This window comes from Lonchura striata, chromosome 21 (genome assembly GCF_050655825.1).
Source record: "Lonchura striata isolate lonStrDom1 chromosome 21, ASM5065582v1, whole genome shotgun sequence".
NCBI classification, from domain to species: domain Eukaryota; kingdom Metazoa; phylum Chordata; class Aves; order Passeriformes; family Estrildidae; genus Lonchura; species Lonchura striata.
In genome coordinates this window covers 8,281,867-8,298,478 of record NC_140723.1, presented here as the reverse complement: position 1 = coordinate 8,298,478, position 16,612 = coordinate 8,281,867, and the positions used below count along the sequence as shown (strand labels likewise).

At 49.5% G+C, this 16,612-nt stretch overlaps 1 protein-coding gene across 6 annotated transcripts in view; it reads left to right on the top strand.

The window, feature by feature from the left end:
* Positions 1 to 16,612, top strand: part of UBR4 (ubiquitin protein ligase E3 component n-recognin 4) — an 88,682-nt gene that overhangs the window by 43,423 nt on the left and 28,647 nt on the right. For all 6 annotated transcript variants that reach the window (XM_077788202.2, XM_085559027.1, XM_077788201.2 and 3 more), the window contains 17 exons: positions 343 to 450; positions 927 to 1,043; positions 2,728 to 2,937; positions 3,620 to 3,769; positions 4,372 to 4,599; positions 4,685 to 4,763; positions 5,411 to 5,653; positions 6,525 to 6,693; positions 7,190 to 7,334; positions 7,993 to 8,078; positions 8,548 to 8,635; positions 9,011 to 9,204; positions 10,271 to 10,510; positions 13,433 to 13,571; positions 14,055 to 14,180; positions 14,338 to 14,466; positions 15,824 to 16,167. In XM_077788202.2, the coding sequence (XP_077644328.1) occupies positions 343 to 450; positions 927 to 1,043; positions 2,728 to 2,937; positions 3,620 to 3,769; positions 4,372 to 4,599; positions 4,685 to 4,763; positions 5,411 to 5,653; positions 6,525 to 6,693; positions 7,190 to 7,334; positions 7,993 to 8,078; positions 8,548 to 8,635; positions 9,011 to 9,204; positions 10,271 to 10,510; positions 13,433 to 13,571; positions 14,055 to 14,180; positions 14,338 to 14,466; positions 15,824 to 16,167 (2,795 nt within the window). The remainder of the gene's footprint in view (positions 1 to 342; positions 451 to 926; positions 1,044 to 2,727; positions 2,938 to 3,619; positions 3,770 to 4,371; positions 4,600 to 4,684; positions 4,764 to 5,410; positions 5,654 to 6,524; positions 6,694 to 7,189; positions 7,335 to 7,992; positions 8,079 to 8,547; positions 8,636 to 9,010; positions 9,205 to 10,270; positions 10,511 to 13,432; positions 13,572 to 14,054; positions 14,181 to 14,337; positions 14,467 to 15,823; positions 16,168 to 16,612) is intronic.

Genomic DNA, 16,612 nt, shown 5'->3' with positions numbered 1-16,612 from the left:
CAATCTCTGGTTTCTATTTGTGCTTTTCTCCTTCTTGCCCGGTCACAGTATGTGTCCATCTGTTGCAAAGCATTCCTTACCCACAGGTTTTTCCTGGACTTGTGCCCTTTCTCAGTGTGACTTTACAGCTGACTGAGGAGCCTGAGGGCTCCAGTCCTCGAGCTCCAATGTGCTTGGGAAGGTCTTGTGGGTGTTTGCTGAATGTTGATATTGGGATGTGAGGCACAGGCTGGATTTGGGAAAGAACACATATAAATGAAGATAAAATCAGTTCTGTTTTGTGAAAGATAGTTATCTTGATAATGTGGAACCTGCCCTCTAATAATTCTCTGCTCTTCCCAGGTTATTCTGATGCTCACAACAGACCTAGATGGAGATGATGAGAAAGACAAGGGAGCTTTGGATAACCTTCTGTCCCAGCTGATTGCAGAGCTGGGCATGGACAAAAAGGTAAAGTGCAGTGTGGGCTCATGCTCTGAATTTGCTCCTTCTAAATAGGGTTTCTTTCCTTGGAGGAATTAAATGCTTGGAAGTCACAGAAACACTGCTGTGTGGTTGTGTTCAGGCAGTTTATTCCTCTTGCCTCCTTTCATGTAAGGTAGAAAATTACATGAGTGGAACTCCCACTGTTTCCTGGGTCTGACATCCACAAGTGAGCATGAAAATTTGTTTTGCTGGAATTAAACTCTGAGAAGAGCCATGATGACTGAATGTATGATTGACATATGAAGCTTTTCATTTGTGTGGGACTGTTCTCTGGCAGCCAGGCCTCTGCCTACCCTTCTGTTGAGGCATTTGTGCTGCCTTTTCCTATTGCTTGAGCTTAAATTAGAAATGCTTCCAGAGGATCAGAGCACTGAACTTGAGAGGCTTGGGACACTGCTCAGCTCTGGGATTGAGCAAGCAGGATGTGTCTTTTCCTGCAGGATGTGTCCAAGAAAAACGAGCGCTCCCCTGTGAACGAGGTGCACTTGGTGGTGATGAGGCTGCTCAGTGTCTTCATGTCCAGGACCAAGTCAGGATCCAAGACTTCCATTTGTGAGGTACATTCTCCAAATTGCTTTGTCAGGGGTTGATTTTCTCCCCCTTTACTCAGCTCTCACAAGACCCCACCTGGAGCACTGCACACAGCTCCGGTGTTCTCAACATGAGAATAATTGTGGGAGCAAGTGCAGGGGAGGCCACAGACTTGCTCAGGGACTGGAGCACCTCCCCTGTGGAGACAGGCTGGGAGAGTTGGGGATGTTCAGCCTGGAGAGGAGAAGGTTGTGTGGAGAGCCCACAACACCTTCCAGGGTCTAAAGGGGCTACAGGAAAGACAGAAAGGGACTTTTCATCAGGAGCTGCAGTGGCAGGACAAGGAGGAATGGATCAGACTGAAAGAGGGGATATTTAGGTCAGATATTGGGAACAAATTCTTCCCTGTGAGGGTGGGGATTGCCCAGAGAAGCTGTGGCTGCCCCTGGATCCCTGGAAGTGTCCAAGGCTGGGTTGGCCAGGGCTTGGAGCAATGTGGGATAGTGGAAGGTGTCCCTGCCCATGGCAGAGAATGGATTGGGATGAACTTTAAGGTTCCTTCCAACCTAAACCATTCTGGAAATCCATTATGTGCTTGGGGGGCTTTTGTTCATCAGAGATGATCTAAAAGCTGCTAACTGAAATAACAGGTGTAAAACTGAAAAATCTGTGAGAGGGCTTTGGAAAAATGCATAGGGAGCATGTAATGTTACTGAACTCTTGTGGAAAAAGTTTTGAAACTGGGGCTGGAGGAAGCAGCTGTGTAAAGACAATTGGATGCTCTTGTTTTGTGCATGGTTCCAGACTGAGCTCAGGGCAGCACATTAATGATGTTACTTAAAACGGTCTGGCAGATTTTCACTTGCATCTCACCAGTGCTGAAGGGGTTAAAGAGGATTTGTAATGTGATTATTGGAAAGCAATATGCTGCTGTGTCAACGTAAAAGTCGCTAAGAGGATTCCTTAGATATTTGTTGCTAAAAGGTACAGTAATAAGGCATAAAAAGCAGTATGTGTGGTGGGAAGGAGATTAATAAAAAAGCATAGAGGTTAAAAAATTTAGTCTGAACTGCATCAAATTTTAATGAGCTTATGAGCTGTGGGGTTTGTTTGGATTTACAGGGCTGCTTTAATAGTTTTATTTACAGTAGCTTTTTCTCCAGCCTTTGTTACTCACTTGAGCTTCCCACAGAAATCAAAGCTCCTCGTCTTGCAGAATGCAGGTGGAGCAATACCTGGGTGGAGCAGAGCCTGTGAGCGGCAGCTGCAACAGGGACTCTTTCTCTACCAGGATTCACGCCCAGCTGGCCAAATCCCAGATAAACAAATAGAAATCCCAACTTTAAAAAAAAAAAAAAAAAAAAAAAAAAAGAAGGGAAAAAAGCCCTAGTCGTCTAATCCACAGCAGAGTGGCCTCTGGCACATGTGTCGAGGGGAGATTAGACTTAAGAGGAGATTTTATTTGTTTTCCTTTACTAAGCACTTGTTCAAAAGAGTCTCTGTAAATATTTGAGTTGCTTTTCATAAACACAAAAAAAAACCCTAAAAACCCCAACCTCAAACAAACCCCAAACTTAAAAGCTGCCTGCAAAGTTTCATCCAAACCTGCTCTCTTGGCCACACTGTCAGCAGGTGCTCAGGGCTGCCCCAGCTCTCCCCACTGCAGGTTCCCAGGTGTGTTCCTGATCCAGCTCCTTCCCTCTGTTCCAGGCTTCCTCCCTGATCTCCAGTGCCACGGCAGCCGCCTTGCTGAGCTCTGGTGCTGTTGATTACTGTCTGCACGTGCTCAAGTCCCTGCTGGAGTACTGGAAGAGCCAGCAGAACGACGAGGAGCCTGTGGCCACCAGCCAGCTGCTGAAGCCTCACACCACTTCCTCTCCTCCTGACATGAGCCCCTTTTTCCTCCGCCAGTATGTGAAGGTGAGTCCTGCCCTGTGCTGGGAGCCATGCAGGCCTGCACTGGGAGCTGGGAAAGCAGCCCTGCACAAGGAGTTTGCCCTTGGGAGAGCAACCAGAATCCATCTTCTAGCACAAAGTTACAGCTGGGAGTGCTTCGAGTTGTCACAGGGCAGCCCAGCATCTCTCCCATCTCTCACTGCATCCCTTGGTGCACTCCTAGCCCAGGGGTTCTGTGGAGCTGTTCCTAGAGGAGTTGTTAATCATGCCAAAGGGAAGCTGCCTCCAGCCCATCTCTGTGCTTGGCAGGCAGAATTCCTGAACTTAGTGTGTCAAGGAAGTGGAATGGTGGATGGGAATTTCCACAGTAATTCCTAGGCTTGTTCCACCGCTCTGGTGCCATTATGCCATGGTTTGGTGTTCATGCAGGTGCAGTGCAAAAAGCCTGATTAAATGTAAAAATGTCTCCTAAGCTGAAAGCTCCTGAGTTGAACTGCTTTATTAGTCCGGATTAGCTTAGTGCAGCCTCACAGCTGCCATCCAGTTCAAGGCCTTGTGCAGGTTCTTATCCATCATTTTGGAACATCCTTTGGGCTGCAAAGAGGCAGAAATCCCTTGTTTTTAAAAAATCAGCAAAGCACCCTGTCATTCATCATGGCACCACACTGGGTGTGCTCAGGGACTGAGGGATTTCTCCTGCTGCCAGGGCCATGCTGCAGATGTTTTTGAGGCCTACACTCAGCTCCTGACAGAGATGGTGCTGCGCCTGCCCTACCAGATCAAGAAGATTGCAGACACAAACTCCCGCATCCCCCCGCCCATCTTTGATCACTCCTGGTTCTACTTTTTGTCTGAGGTAAGCAATAACATGACATATCTGCAGATTTCCACAAGAAAACTCCAATAATGATTTCTTTCATGGGAGAGAAGAGCTTTTGCAGAGCTGATCTCAGCTCCATCTTGTTTTTTTAATGCTCTTGAAAGAAGGTGAAAGAAGGTTGGCTTTGTGTATTCCTGAACAGGAATCTGTAGAAAAACCCATGAAAAATGAGGAATATTTCTTGGAACTCAGTGGTTGCTGCTACAAAGCTTAGAGAAAAAACCTGCTGTGAGATGGAAAAATGTAACATCATGCTCAGCTGTTGGTACTTGGGCCTTGAAAAAGAAATCAGGAAGATATTTGTCTCAGTTTGCTTCCTACTTTACATAACGAGTTATCTTACATTTACACAAGGATGAGTGAGGATTTCTTAATTAGCCTTGGTTGGGTGTTGATTTGAGGTTGGAGATGACAAGGGATGGTTTCCAGCAAGTGGTGCAGTGTTGCTGTGCTTTTGCCTGGGACTCACAGCACCTTCAAGCCGGGTGAACTCACGTCCCATCTGTTTACTTTTTGGAAGAAAGCACTCACTTTTGGTGGCCCTGGTGAGCTCACTGTGCCCTGGCTTCCCCCTGCAGTACCTGATGATCCAGCAGACGCCGTTCGTGCGCCGGCAGGTGCGCAAGCTGCTGCTCTTCATCTGTGGCTCCAAGGACAAGTACCGGCAGCTGCGGGACCTGCACACCCTGGACTCGCACGTGAGGGGCATCAAGAAGCTGCTGGAGGAGCAGGGCATCTTCCTGAGGGCCAGCGTGGTGACAGCCAGCTCGGGCTCTGCCCTGCAGTACGACACCCTGATCTCCCTGGTAAGGGCAGGAGCAGGGAAAGGGCCGTGGAGTGGTGTTGGTCAATGCTGATGTGCTCTTTGACCCCATCCCTTTGTGCCTGCAGATGGAACATTTGAAGGCTTGTGCAGAGATTGCCACGCAGAGAACAGTGAACTGGCAGAAATTCTGCATCAAGGATGACTGTGAGTTCTGTCTCTGCAGGGTTTGAGGGAGCAGTGGTTGGATCGAGGTGGCTCGGATGGAGCTCAGCAGAGGAGGACACAGCTGAGGGTTTTGATAGGACTGAACTGTTCCCAGTACTAATTATCCCAGTGCCCTAATTGCATCTGGTCCTTGGCTAAAGAGCAAAATATGGTGTAATGGATAACTTAGAGGAACAGGAGATCTGTGTTCTCTTGCTTGTGCTGCCGTTGTCCCAGAGGTTAATTTGGGATGAGACCCTGTACCGGGTCATGTTAGACCTCTGTGGTGTAGGGACAGGACAGTTCTGGGAGTTTGGTTCTTGTGTACAAAGGCTTTTGGTTTAGGCTGGGCCTTTTTTTATTCTTCTTTCTTAATTCAGGCTTTTGTGGCATGCAGCTGTGTCAGGGCAGGGTTAGGCTGAATATCAGGGAAAGGTTCTTCCCCATAGTGCTGGGCACTGCCCAGGCTCCCCAGGGAATGGGCACAGCCCCGAGGCTGCCAGAGCTCCAGGAGCATTTGGACGAGGCTCCCAGGGATGCTGGGGGGTGTGTGCAGGGCCAGGGTTGGATTCAATCCCTGTGGGCCTTTTCCAGCTCAGGATGTTCCATGATTGTGTGATTCAAACATTTTCTCCTTTCCTCCACAGCGGTTCTCTATTTCCTGCTCCAAGTCAGCTTCCTGGTAGACGAAGGAGTGTCCCCAGTTCTCCTGCAGCTGTTGTCTTGTGCTCTGTGTGGCAGCAAAGTGCTGTCTGTGGCTTCATCCTCTGGAGCTTCCAGCACCTCTTCCACCTCTGCTCCTGCAGCATCTGGCTCTGGGCAGGCAGCAGCACAGAGCAAATCCTCCACCAAAAAGAGCAAGAAGGAGGAAAAGGAGAAGGAGCGAGAGGGTGAGGGACAGCTATGCCCTGACCTGTGGTTTTAGGGAGCAAGTCTGCTCTTCACAGCCTCTTTTACTCTGTTTAGAAAGGACTGGTTGATAAATCCTGCTGTTGGGAAAGGGTCATGGTTTGTGGCAATGGCACCCACAGCCACAATCAGGAGAGAGGAGCAGTTTTCTCATCTGTAGGTGGGACTAAGGTGAAGCAGCATGTCCTGAGAGTTGGGCTGAGATACCTGCTCGGGACATGCCAAACCCACTGTGTTTATTGCCTTGAGTGGGTTTGAAGTTGTCTAATGGTGTTACCTAATCAAGTGATGAAGCAGCTTCCACTTAACTTGCCTGTCCTGGGTTGTAGGAGGCTGAAAGGCTCACGAGGATTAAAACAAATCCTGGGGATGCACACCCAGTTAGCTGTGCTCCGCAGTGATTGCGTTCAGACTTGTTTCCTCTGGCTGCCTTGGAAGCTCTGCTGGAGCCAGGGCCGCTGCTTAATGAATATCCACAGTCCTGGGAAAGTAATTAAGCTTCCCTATAAAAGTCATGGGCATAAATTCTCTCTTGGCTTTTCTTCAAGGAACCGCTTTGGCTTTCACCATCAGATGGTTCTCTGTGAGTCTTTTCATTGCCTCATGGTCAGTCCTTTTCTTTTTATCAGGATGTGTAGCACATTTCTCACGTCCTCACTGGCAAGTTTTCCTGCAGTTTTTTTCCTGTTAGTCAGGAGTACTGGGTTATATTTTTGAAAAAGACAGGAATGTTAAACTTTCTTGTTACCTGAAACGTAATAATTTATTATCCTGACTCTTTGAAATAGGAGAGTGGCCTGCCTGTGTGGTGCTGCATTTGTCTTCTCCCTAAAGCCTTCCCTGTGTCCCTAGGTGAGGGTTCAGGCAGCCAGGAGGACCAGCTGTGTACGGCCCTGGTGAACCAGCTGAACAAGTTTGCTGACAAGGAGACCCTCATCCAGTTCCTGCGCTGCTTCCTGCTGGAATCCAACTCCTCCTCGGTGAGGTGGCAGGCCCACTGCCTGGCCCTGCACATCTACAGGTGAGCCTGGGGGCTGGCTCAGTGCCAGAGCCTCTCCCTGAAGGAGCCTGAAGGTGTTGGGCTTCTCTGGAATTGCCCCCGCTGGTTTGCAGTTACTGGGGCTGGAGGTGGAAGCTGTGACTTACCCATGAGCAATCTCAGTTGTCATCTGCAAGGAGCATTTTATTGCTGTCTGCAAAATCTGACTCCTGTCATGACCAGGAGCAGGTGTTGGTGGGCAAAGTGAATTTATGAGGCACATCCAGACTTCCACAGTGAAAAGCTGGGAATTGTATGGGGAAAGGAGTGCTTTAGGGGTCTGAACTCCTTCAGAGCTCTGTTCAGTTGTTGCAGGACAGCTGCTTTTGTTCTGGGGTGCTGGAAAACAGATGGGTTCAAGGGATGGTGGGATTTAGCTCTGTGAACTCTGCAAGATGATGGTTTCCCAGTTTGGTGGACTGGAGGTTATGTTCTCCTTCTGCACAAGAGGCCTGATTGTCTATAATCCACCCAACAGGAACTCCAACAAGTCCCAGCAGGAGTTACTGCTGGATCTCATGTGGTCCATCTGGCCAGAACTCCCAGCCTATGGAAGAAAGGCTGCCCAGTTTGTAGATCTCCTGGGATACTTCTCCCTGAAAACACAGCAGACTGAGAAAAAGGTACAGTGACATTCCAGAAGGGAGGTACAGCATCCCAGATGCTCATTTTTGATACAGCTGAGACAGGTTTTCTGTCAAAAGAGCTTCTGGTGGAAAATTTTCTTGTTCCTTGAACTTTAATGTTAAAAAAAGCAGAGTCTTCAAAGAATTTGGAAGTGTGGGTTTTTATTTTATTGTTTCGGGGGTGAAATTGTGCTGGTGAGCTTTTTATTTATTGAGAAAAATAGTTCTTACCCACAGGAGGCTTCTGTGGATCTGGCAGCTCCAGTTTATAGATTTTTGATATTGCAACTCCTAGAAACCTATTGTAACCATGATTTTTGAGCAAAGGAAGTTGTTGCCTCTTTCAGGGGATCCGTGGGATTGAGAACAAATAATTTAGAACCATTGAGTCTTGCATGAATATATTTAAAGAGTGGGGAATGCTGTACGAATTTTGGCAGGCATTTGCGGGGATTCACTGACAAACAGCACCTCAGAAATATCAAATTTTAGGATCAATGTAAAGACCTGTGTAACGATTTAAACACAAAAATTCCTGTGGGTGTGGTGGGTACCTCTTCTAGGGGACCTGGAACACCACAAGATGAGGATATTTGTGTCTGTGTAGCAGTAAAAGCATTGGTTTGAAGAGTGCCTTTTCCTGGTTGTGTTTCAGCTGAAGGAATATTCCCAAAAGGCTGTGGAGATCCTCCGGACTCAAAACCACATTCTCACCAACCACCCCAACTCCAACATCTACAAGTGAGTCGCTTCTGCCTTTGGTCCATGTCTCTGGAGGGCTTTCCAGCTGAGCTCCAGCCATGGGGAATGCCCAGGGATGGTGCTGGGGATGGGCCCTGCTGAGGTTCTGTGCCTGCTGGGCCTGGAGAGCACAGAATCCTTCCTGCCAGATGGAAACCTGACTTTGTGCCCTACCAGCAGAGCTTGGTTTGAGCTCTCCTGCTTTCAGTCAGTAAATGTTACAAAATCTTGGGCCCAGCTGGAGAATAGAGATTGGCACTTTTGAGTGTTATGTTCTTGGTCCCACCTTGGCCATTGGTAATTACAGTAAAAATGCTTAGTTAAAAGCTGTTATTTCCAGTGTGATTCACATTGTAACAGTCACATTGGGACGGGGAACTGGGGAAATGAAAGTGATTCTGCTCAAATAGCCTGGGTTTAAAGCAGCAAATGCCCAGGTCCATGTGTGAGTGTTGCTCCCTCATTCCAGCACATTGTCTGGGCTCGTGGAATTTGATGGCTACTACCTGGAGAGTGATCCTTGCCTTGTCTGCAACAACCCTGAGGTGCCTTTCTGTGTAAGTAACCCTGGAATCACACCATCATGGAATATCCTGAATTGGAAAGGGCCCACAAGGATCAAATCCAGCCCCTGGCTCTGTACAGGACATCCCAACAATCCCACCCTGGGGATCTCTGGGAATGGTGTCCAAATGCTCCTGGAGCTGTGATAGCCTCAGGGCCATGCCCATTCCCTGGCAGGAATCCCAGGATCCCGCCACCCTCTGGGGGAAGAACCTTTCCCTGACCCTCCCCTGGCACAGCTCCAGCTGCTCTGCATGACCCCAGCATTAACTGCTGTAAAACCTTTCCAGTGGTGGGATCCCAACCCTTTCTAGGTGTGGTTTCCTGTGCCCCTGAGGTTTTGGGGTGTCCTTGGTTTGTCTCCCCAGTACATCAAGCTCTCGTCCATCAAAGTGGACACGCGCTACACGACCACGCAGCAGGTGGTGAAGCTCATTGGCAGCCACACCATCAGCAAGGTGACAGTGAAGATTGGAGACCTGAAACGAACCAAGATGGTGAGAACCATCAACCTCTACTACAACAACAGGACCGTGCAGGCCATCGTGGAGCTGAAGAACAAGTATGTTCATCAAGTTCTGTGTGCAGTCTCTGAATTTGGTTCGTTCCCTTGGCTTCTTGTTTTCCCCCAAGGTTCTTCCTTTAGACTATTACTCATCACTCTCAGCCCACATTGGGTGGGATTGTTCTGAATCCCCTACAATTGTTGAAGCAAAGATCCAGATTTCCTCTGAAGCTTGAAAAATGTCTATAAAATCTGTGGATTCGAGTTTTGTCCAGGCTTGCTTTAAAGCACCTGACTTAATTGTGTGGGAACCAGTAGTAATACCGAGAGCACTTCATGGGTAGTTTGACTCCAAAAGGGATTTGGACTTTGCAGCATGTCCGGGAATGCTGAAAGCATTAACGTTGTTTGTTTGAAGCCATAGAGTAGAATTAAAATTAGAAGTTGGATGGTCTCACTCTCAGCTCTGCTTTACCTACCAGAGAAATGGCTCCTTTTCAACACGCTGCTCAGTCTGGAGCCAGTCCTGCTTATGTGCTTCCCCTTCTTACTTCTTGAGATGTTCTCACCAGAATCAGATCTCTCTGGCTTAGGGATTAATCTGTGCCCGCTGCTTATTGCTTATTTGAAGTCTTAATCCTCTGTGACATCACACATGGCTGCTGTGGAGAGGATTATGATGTCACAAAGAGAGGATTCTGACTTCAGGTTGAGAATAAGCAGTGGGAGCAGATGAGATCTTTAAGAAATAAATATCCTGTTTTCATGCAAATGTCCTTACTAATAAAAAAATGGAGGTGAAAATCCCTAGAAAATGTCTGTAGAATTAAAGTTTTTCCATGAGGCATCAACAGCTCTTTAATCCCAAACAGTCTCTCTCTATGAAGAGGATAAAGGCTTAAAATGTATTTCTGGCTACATATCATGTCAATACAGAAGCTAAGGAAACGAATCCTAGAACTGCTCTCCATTCATCCCAGTTAAAGGAGATTTGGAGCCGAGACGGTTGCATTTGGCTTTTCCTCAGACGTGGGCGGGGAGGGAACTTCCCTCTGGAAAACCATCCTTTCCTTTCCTTTGATTTCCTTTTGTTCCCTTCCTTCCCCTCCCGACCCTCCCCTAGGCCGGCCCGCTGGCACAAGGCCAAGAAGGTGCAGCTGACGCCGGGGCAGACGGAGGTGAAGATCGATCTGCCCCTGCCCATCGTGGCCTCCAACCTGATGATCGAGTTCGCCGACTTCTACGAGAACTACCAGGCCTCCACCGAGACCCTGCAGTGCCCGCGCTGCAGCGCCTCGGTGCCCGCCAACCCCGGCGTGTGCGGCAACTGCGGCGAGAACGTCTACCAGTGCCACAAGTGCAGGTGTGTGAGCCCCGAGTCGCTGAGTGTGTCACTGAGTGTGTCACTGTGTGTCACTGAGTGTGTCCCCAGAACGTCTACCAGTGCCACAAGTGCAGGTGTGTGAGCCCCGAGTCGCTGAGTGTGTCACTGAGTGTGTCACTGAGTGTGTCCCCAGAACGTCTATCAGTGCCACAAGTGCAGGTGTGTGAGCCCAGTGTCACTGAGTGTGTCACTGAGTGTGTCACTGAGTGTGTCCCCAGAACGTCTACCAGTGCCACAAGTGCAGGTGTGTGAGCCCCGAGTCGCTGAGTGTGTCACTGAGTGTGTCACTGTGTGTCACTGAGTGTGTCCCCAGAACGTCTACCAGTGCCACAAGTGCAGGTGTGTGAGCCCCGAGTCGCTGAGTGTGTCACTGAGTGTGTCACTGAGTGTGTCCCCGGACGTCTACCAGTGCCACAAGTGCAGGTGTGTGAGCCCCGAGTCGCTGAGTGTGTCACTGAGTGTGTCACTGTGTGTCACTGAGTGTGTCCCCAGAACGTCTACCAGTGCCACAAGTGCAGGTGTGTGAGCCCCGAGTCGCTGAGTGTGTCACTGAGTGTGTCACTGTGTGTCACTGAGTGTGTCCCCAGAACGTCTACCAGTGCCACAAGTGCAGGTGTGTGAGCCCCGAGTCGCTGAGTGTGTCACTGTGTGTGTCACTGTGTGTCACTGAGTGTGTCCCCGGAACGTCTACCAGTGCCACAAGTGCAGGTGTGTGAGCCCCGAGTCGCTGAGTGTGTCACTGAGTGTGTCACTGTGTGTCACTGAGTGTGTCCCCGGAACGTCTACCAGTGCCACAAGTGCAGGTGTGTGAGCCCCGAGTCGCTGAGTGTGTCACTGTGTGTGTCCCCAGAACGTCTATCAGTGCCACAAGTGCAGGTGTGTGAGCCCCGAGTCGCTGAGTGTGTCACTGAGTGTGTCCCCAGAATGTCTACCAGTGCCACAAGTGCAGGTCTGTGTATGTCCAGTGTGCCCAGAGTCACTGTGTGTCCCCAGAATGCCTGCCAGTGCCACAAGTGCAGGTCAGGGTGTCACTGTGTATCCTGAGTCACTGTGTGTCCCCAGTGTCCCCAGAGCATGCAGCAGTGTCAAAAGTACAACTCTGTGCGTGTCCCCAGTGTCACTATGTGTCCCTGAAGTCCCTGTGTGTCCCCAGAGCATGCAGCAGTGCCACAGCTGCAGGTCTGTGGGTGTCACTGTGTGTCCCCAGAACATCTACCAGTGCCACAGCTGCAGGACTGTGGGTGTCACTGTGTGTCCCCAGAGCATGCAGCAGTGCCACAGCTGCAGGACTGTGGGTGTCACTGTGTGTCCCCAGAGCATGCAGCAGTGCCACAGCTGCAGGACTGTGGGTGTCACTGTGTGTCCCCAGAGCATGCAGCAGTGCCACAAGTGCAGGACTGTGGGTGTCACTGTGTGTCCCCAGAGCATGCAGCAGTGCCACAGCTGCAGGACTGTGGGTGTCACTGTGTGTCCCCAGAGCATGCAGCAGTGCCACAGCTGCAGGACTGTGGGTGTCACTGTGTGTCCCCAGAGCATGCAGCAGTGCCACAGCTGCAGGACTGTGGGTGTCACTGTGTGTCCCCAGAGCATGCAGCAGTGCCACAGCTGCAGGACTGTGGGTGTCACTGTGTGTCCCCAGAACATCTACCAGTGCCACAAGTGCAGGACTGTGGGTGTCACTGTGTGTCCCCAGAGCATGCAGCAGTGCCACAAGTGCAGGTCTGTGGGTGTCACTGTGTGTCCCCAGAGCATGCAGCAGTGCCACAAGTGCAGGACTGTGGGTGTCACTGTGTGTCCCCAGAGCATGCAGCAGTGCCACAGCTGCAGGTCTGTGGGTGTCACTGTGTGTCCCCAGAGCATGCAGCAGTGCCACAGCTGCAGGTCTGTGGGTGTCACTGTGTGTCCCCAGAGCATGCAGCAGTGCCACAAGTGCAGGTGTGTGTCCCCCAGAGTCATCCCGGGTGCCCCACACCCCCTGCCATGTAAATCCCCCATTCTGGTTAATACAAGCGCACAATCAAATTAGTGGGGAAGTATAAAACAGGCTTACAGGGATTTAATGTAATGCAGGCTAACAAAGAGAGCCTGGGAGCACAATTCTCAGTGAGCTGAAGTTTCACATCCAGCCCTCGAAGTTCACACCACAGAATTCCCCGGAGCAGGTTATTTTTGGCTGCCTGGGCTGGAGGCTGGAGTTCAGCTGTGGGATTGCAGGGCTTCCCCCAGGATCCCTGGCTGGGGCTGGACAGACAGTTCTATTCATGGCTTTTGTTGTGCTCTCCTCATTCAGAGCAGGCTCGGGGGTAATTTACTGTGTGCTATTCACACTTCTACTATAGCCTTAGAAATCCTTCTCTTTTGTCACTTTTGTCTCCTTATCTGATATCTCTTTCCCCTTACTGTTGTCCCTATTCCTCTCTAATTCTCAAGGGATTCGAGGTGTTTAGTGTCTTTCCTGGTGTTTGCTGATGTGTGGAAAGGTTTCCACATCGCTTCTGGGAGCTATAAATCAGTTCTGTCTGTTGCCCTGGTCTGCAGTGGGATGAGAAGTGCCACAGTCAGTCCCACTGCAAAGGCCAGACCCTACAAACCAGAGCAGTTCCTGTATCTGTGTTCTTCTGAAGGACACAGTTCCCCACCCTGACTTTATACTGGGAATTACTGTCATTAAAGTGGGATTGTTAGGAACAACTGTTGTTTCTGCTTTTTCCAGCCAGAACGTGGCACTGCTGCAAGGACTTTTTTGCTGCCTGATCTGTAGGTTTTGATTCTCAAGTATTTCCTTCCCCAGGCCAGTCTGGTGTTTTAAGTCACTCTCCTCTTTTACCCGAGCCCGTTCAGTTTGTTCCATTGCCTCAGCAGCCTTGAGCTGCAGGTTTTGAGCTGCTGCCTTCCTTTCAGGTCCATCAATTACGATGAGAAGGATCCCTTCCTGTGCAATGCCTGTGGCTTCTGTAAATACGCCCGCTTCGACTTCATGCTCTATGCCAAGCCCTGCTGCGCCGTGGACCCCATCGAGAACGAGGAGGATCGCAAGAAGGTGGGGCTGCCAGGAGATTCTGGAGCCATCGTGGGGACAGCAGGGCTCCATCCCCTGTCAAAATCAGTGCTCCTTCAAGGCTCCTCACTGGCTGATGCATTCTGGGTTTGTGTCTTGCTCCACAAGACAAGTAATTGTTCAGAAGACATCATTCAGTGCCTTACTTTTGAACTGTATCTCTTTGCCTTGCTGTAGAAGGGGATGGATTTGGGTTATTCTGTTTGCTTCCCATCCCACCTGAGGAGCCCTGCTAATGAATAAAGAACCTTATGCACTCAGTGTCCTGTCCCAAAGGGTCAGTGTGCTCGGTGTAGTGTCACAGGGTGTGCTCAGCAGTGTCACCACAGTGCTTCTCAGAGCAGAACCAGGCTGCAGGGTCACAATTCAGTGATTTCTCCCCACAAAGAAAAGCAACAGAGAAGACTTGGAGCTTGGTGGCTGTAGCTGTGAATATGAAATAAGAGTTTCCTTTTCCCCTGGTAGGCGGTGACGAACATCAACACTCTGCTGGACAAGGCTGACAGGGTGTACCACCAGCTGATGGGGCACCGGCCGCAGCTGGAGAACCTCCTGTGCAAAGTGAACGAGGCAGCCCCTGAGAAGCCCCAGGTAACGTGGGCCAGGTGGAGCTTGCACAGACCTCCAGGCTGGGGACACGCTGGCCTTGGCTCTGCCCAGGCAGTCCTTGATTCAGGTGCTGCTCTGCCGTTGTTGTTTTTGTGTGGAGCCTCCCTTTGTGATTCCTCTTTGCTTTCCCCTGTCCCAGGATGAGTCGGGCAACAGTGGAGGGATCAGTTCCACCTCAGCCAGCGTGAACAGGTACATCCTGCAGTTAGCCCAGGAGTACTGTGGGGACTGCAAGAACTCCTTCGATGAACTTTCCAAAATCATCCAGGTACGGTGTGCTCTGGTTTGGATTTGGGCCAGGTGTTTATTAGGGAAAAAAAAACCAAGATGTTGCCATTCTTCATTTAATGATATCAGTAGCAGCAAGTGATCAGCTGCATATTTTCAGGGAAATAATAACAATTTCTAAAAGCTATGTATTAATTACTAAAATTTCAGCTAGCTTGTGAAACTGGTTTTCTCAGAAGAGCAGGAGACTGAACAGATGGCTAATTAAAGAGAATTGAATTTTTGCATGTATCCAAATGTTTGAAAACACACCAGTCTAAAATATGACCTACAGAAGCGTTTTATAAATTAAATGCATTTATTTGTGCTCAACAAGTGACATAAACTCTGGAAAACCTGCTACATCACGAATGTCCTTTTGGCTGTGATACTTGAGCATATTAAATATATTTGGCTCTTTCTATAAGGAATAAATTACTCTGACTTACTCTGCCAGTATTAATAGTAATTAATACTATGGATTTGTCACATTTCCAGTGTTACATTGCATGTAGTGTAAACAGCAGGGAGGATAAAGTGATAAAGTTCTGGAATGGTCTGCCTGGGGAGGTGGTGGAGTCACCATCCCTGGATGTGTTTAAAACAGACTGGATGTGGCACTGGGTCCCATGGTTTAGTTGAGGTGTTAAGGTTGGGTTGGACTCAATGATCTTTAAGGTCTCTTCAACCGAGTCATTCTGTGAATTCTTTGATAAATGAGTTAGGTTGATATTCCTCATGGATTTCCCAAGTCTGCTGTTGCCATGAAGGATTTCAAGTTTGGAAACATTTGAAATATCAGGAAGATTAATCCATAAATATCAGAGGTTTGTGTCCAGAAAGGAGACAGAGGAATCCTTTTGCTTTATTTGAATAAAGGGAGAGGCCACAGGGCATTCCCCTGGGGTCTCTCCAATTTTTGGAGGATGCAGCCTCCTCTTTTATCCTAATTTTCCAACCACATTTCCCTTCTCTCTCTCCCCATTGGCTAAGGTACTTGAGAGGTATAGACTTCCCAGAATGCCTAATCCTGAAGATTTTCCTCTAATGTATAAACTCCTTTTCATTTTTTAATTCTTATGGAATTTAGGGTTTTTCCCCATTGTTTCTTTCATCTTTCAATATCCAATTTCATTTATCAGCAAACCTAAAGTTAATTTGTAAAAGCAAATACCTTTTTCCATTCATCAAGCAGTGGAATCCTTAAATCTCAGTATCTAGTTTTATCCACCAGCAGACCCACAGCTGGTTTGTAAAGACTCTCGAAAAATATTTCTCCCCAAAATACACAGCAAAAATAACCTGTGCCTGAGAGCAGCATCGTGTGCTGGCTCACGGTTCCTCATCTGTGTTCCCAGAAAGTGTTTGCCTCCCGGAAGGAGCTGCTGGAGTACGACCTGCAGCAGCGCGAGGCGGCCACCAAGTCCTCGCGCAGCTCAGCGCTGCCCACCTTCACGGCCAGCCAGTACCGCGCGCTGTCGGTGCTGGGCTGCGGCCACACGTCCTCCACCAAGTGCTACGGCTGCGCCTCGGCCGTCACCGAGCACTGCATCACCCTGCTGCGGGCCCTGGCCACCAACGGGGCCATCCGCCACATCCTGGTGGCCCAGGGGCTCATCCGAGAGCTCTTCGACTACAACCTGCGCCGCGGCGCGGCCGCCATGCGCGAGGAGGTGCGGCAGCTCATGTGCCTCCTGACCAGGTGAGAGCTGCTCCTCCCGGGAGCACCCATCGTCCTTGGGAGTGGTGCCTGAGGCTTTGAGCTTTTCCATTTTCTGTGTTTGTGACCTGCAGTTCTGTGTTTCTAACCTGCAGCTCTGTTTGTGACCTGCAGTTCTGTGTTTGTGACCTGTAGTTCTGTGTTTGTGACCTGCAGTTCTGTGTAACCTGCAGTTCTTTGTGACCTGCAGTTCTGTGTTTGTGACCTGCAGTTCTGTGTTTGTGACATGCAGTTCTGTGTTTGTGACCTGCAGTTCTGGGTTTGTGACCTGCAGTTCTGTGTTTCTAACCTGCAGTTCTGTGTTTGTGACCTGCAGTTCTGTGTTTGTGACCTGCAGTTCTGTGTTTGTGACCCTGCAGTTCTGTATTTGTGTTTGTAACCTGCAGTTCTGTGTTTGTGACCTGCAGTTCTGTGTTTGTGACCTGCA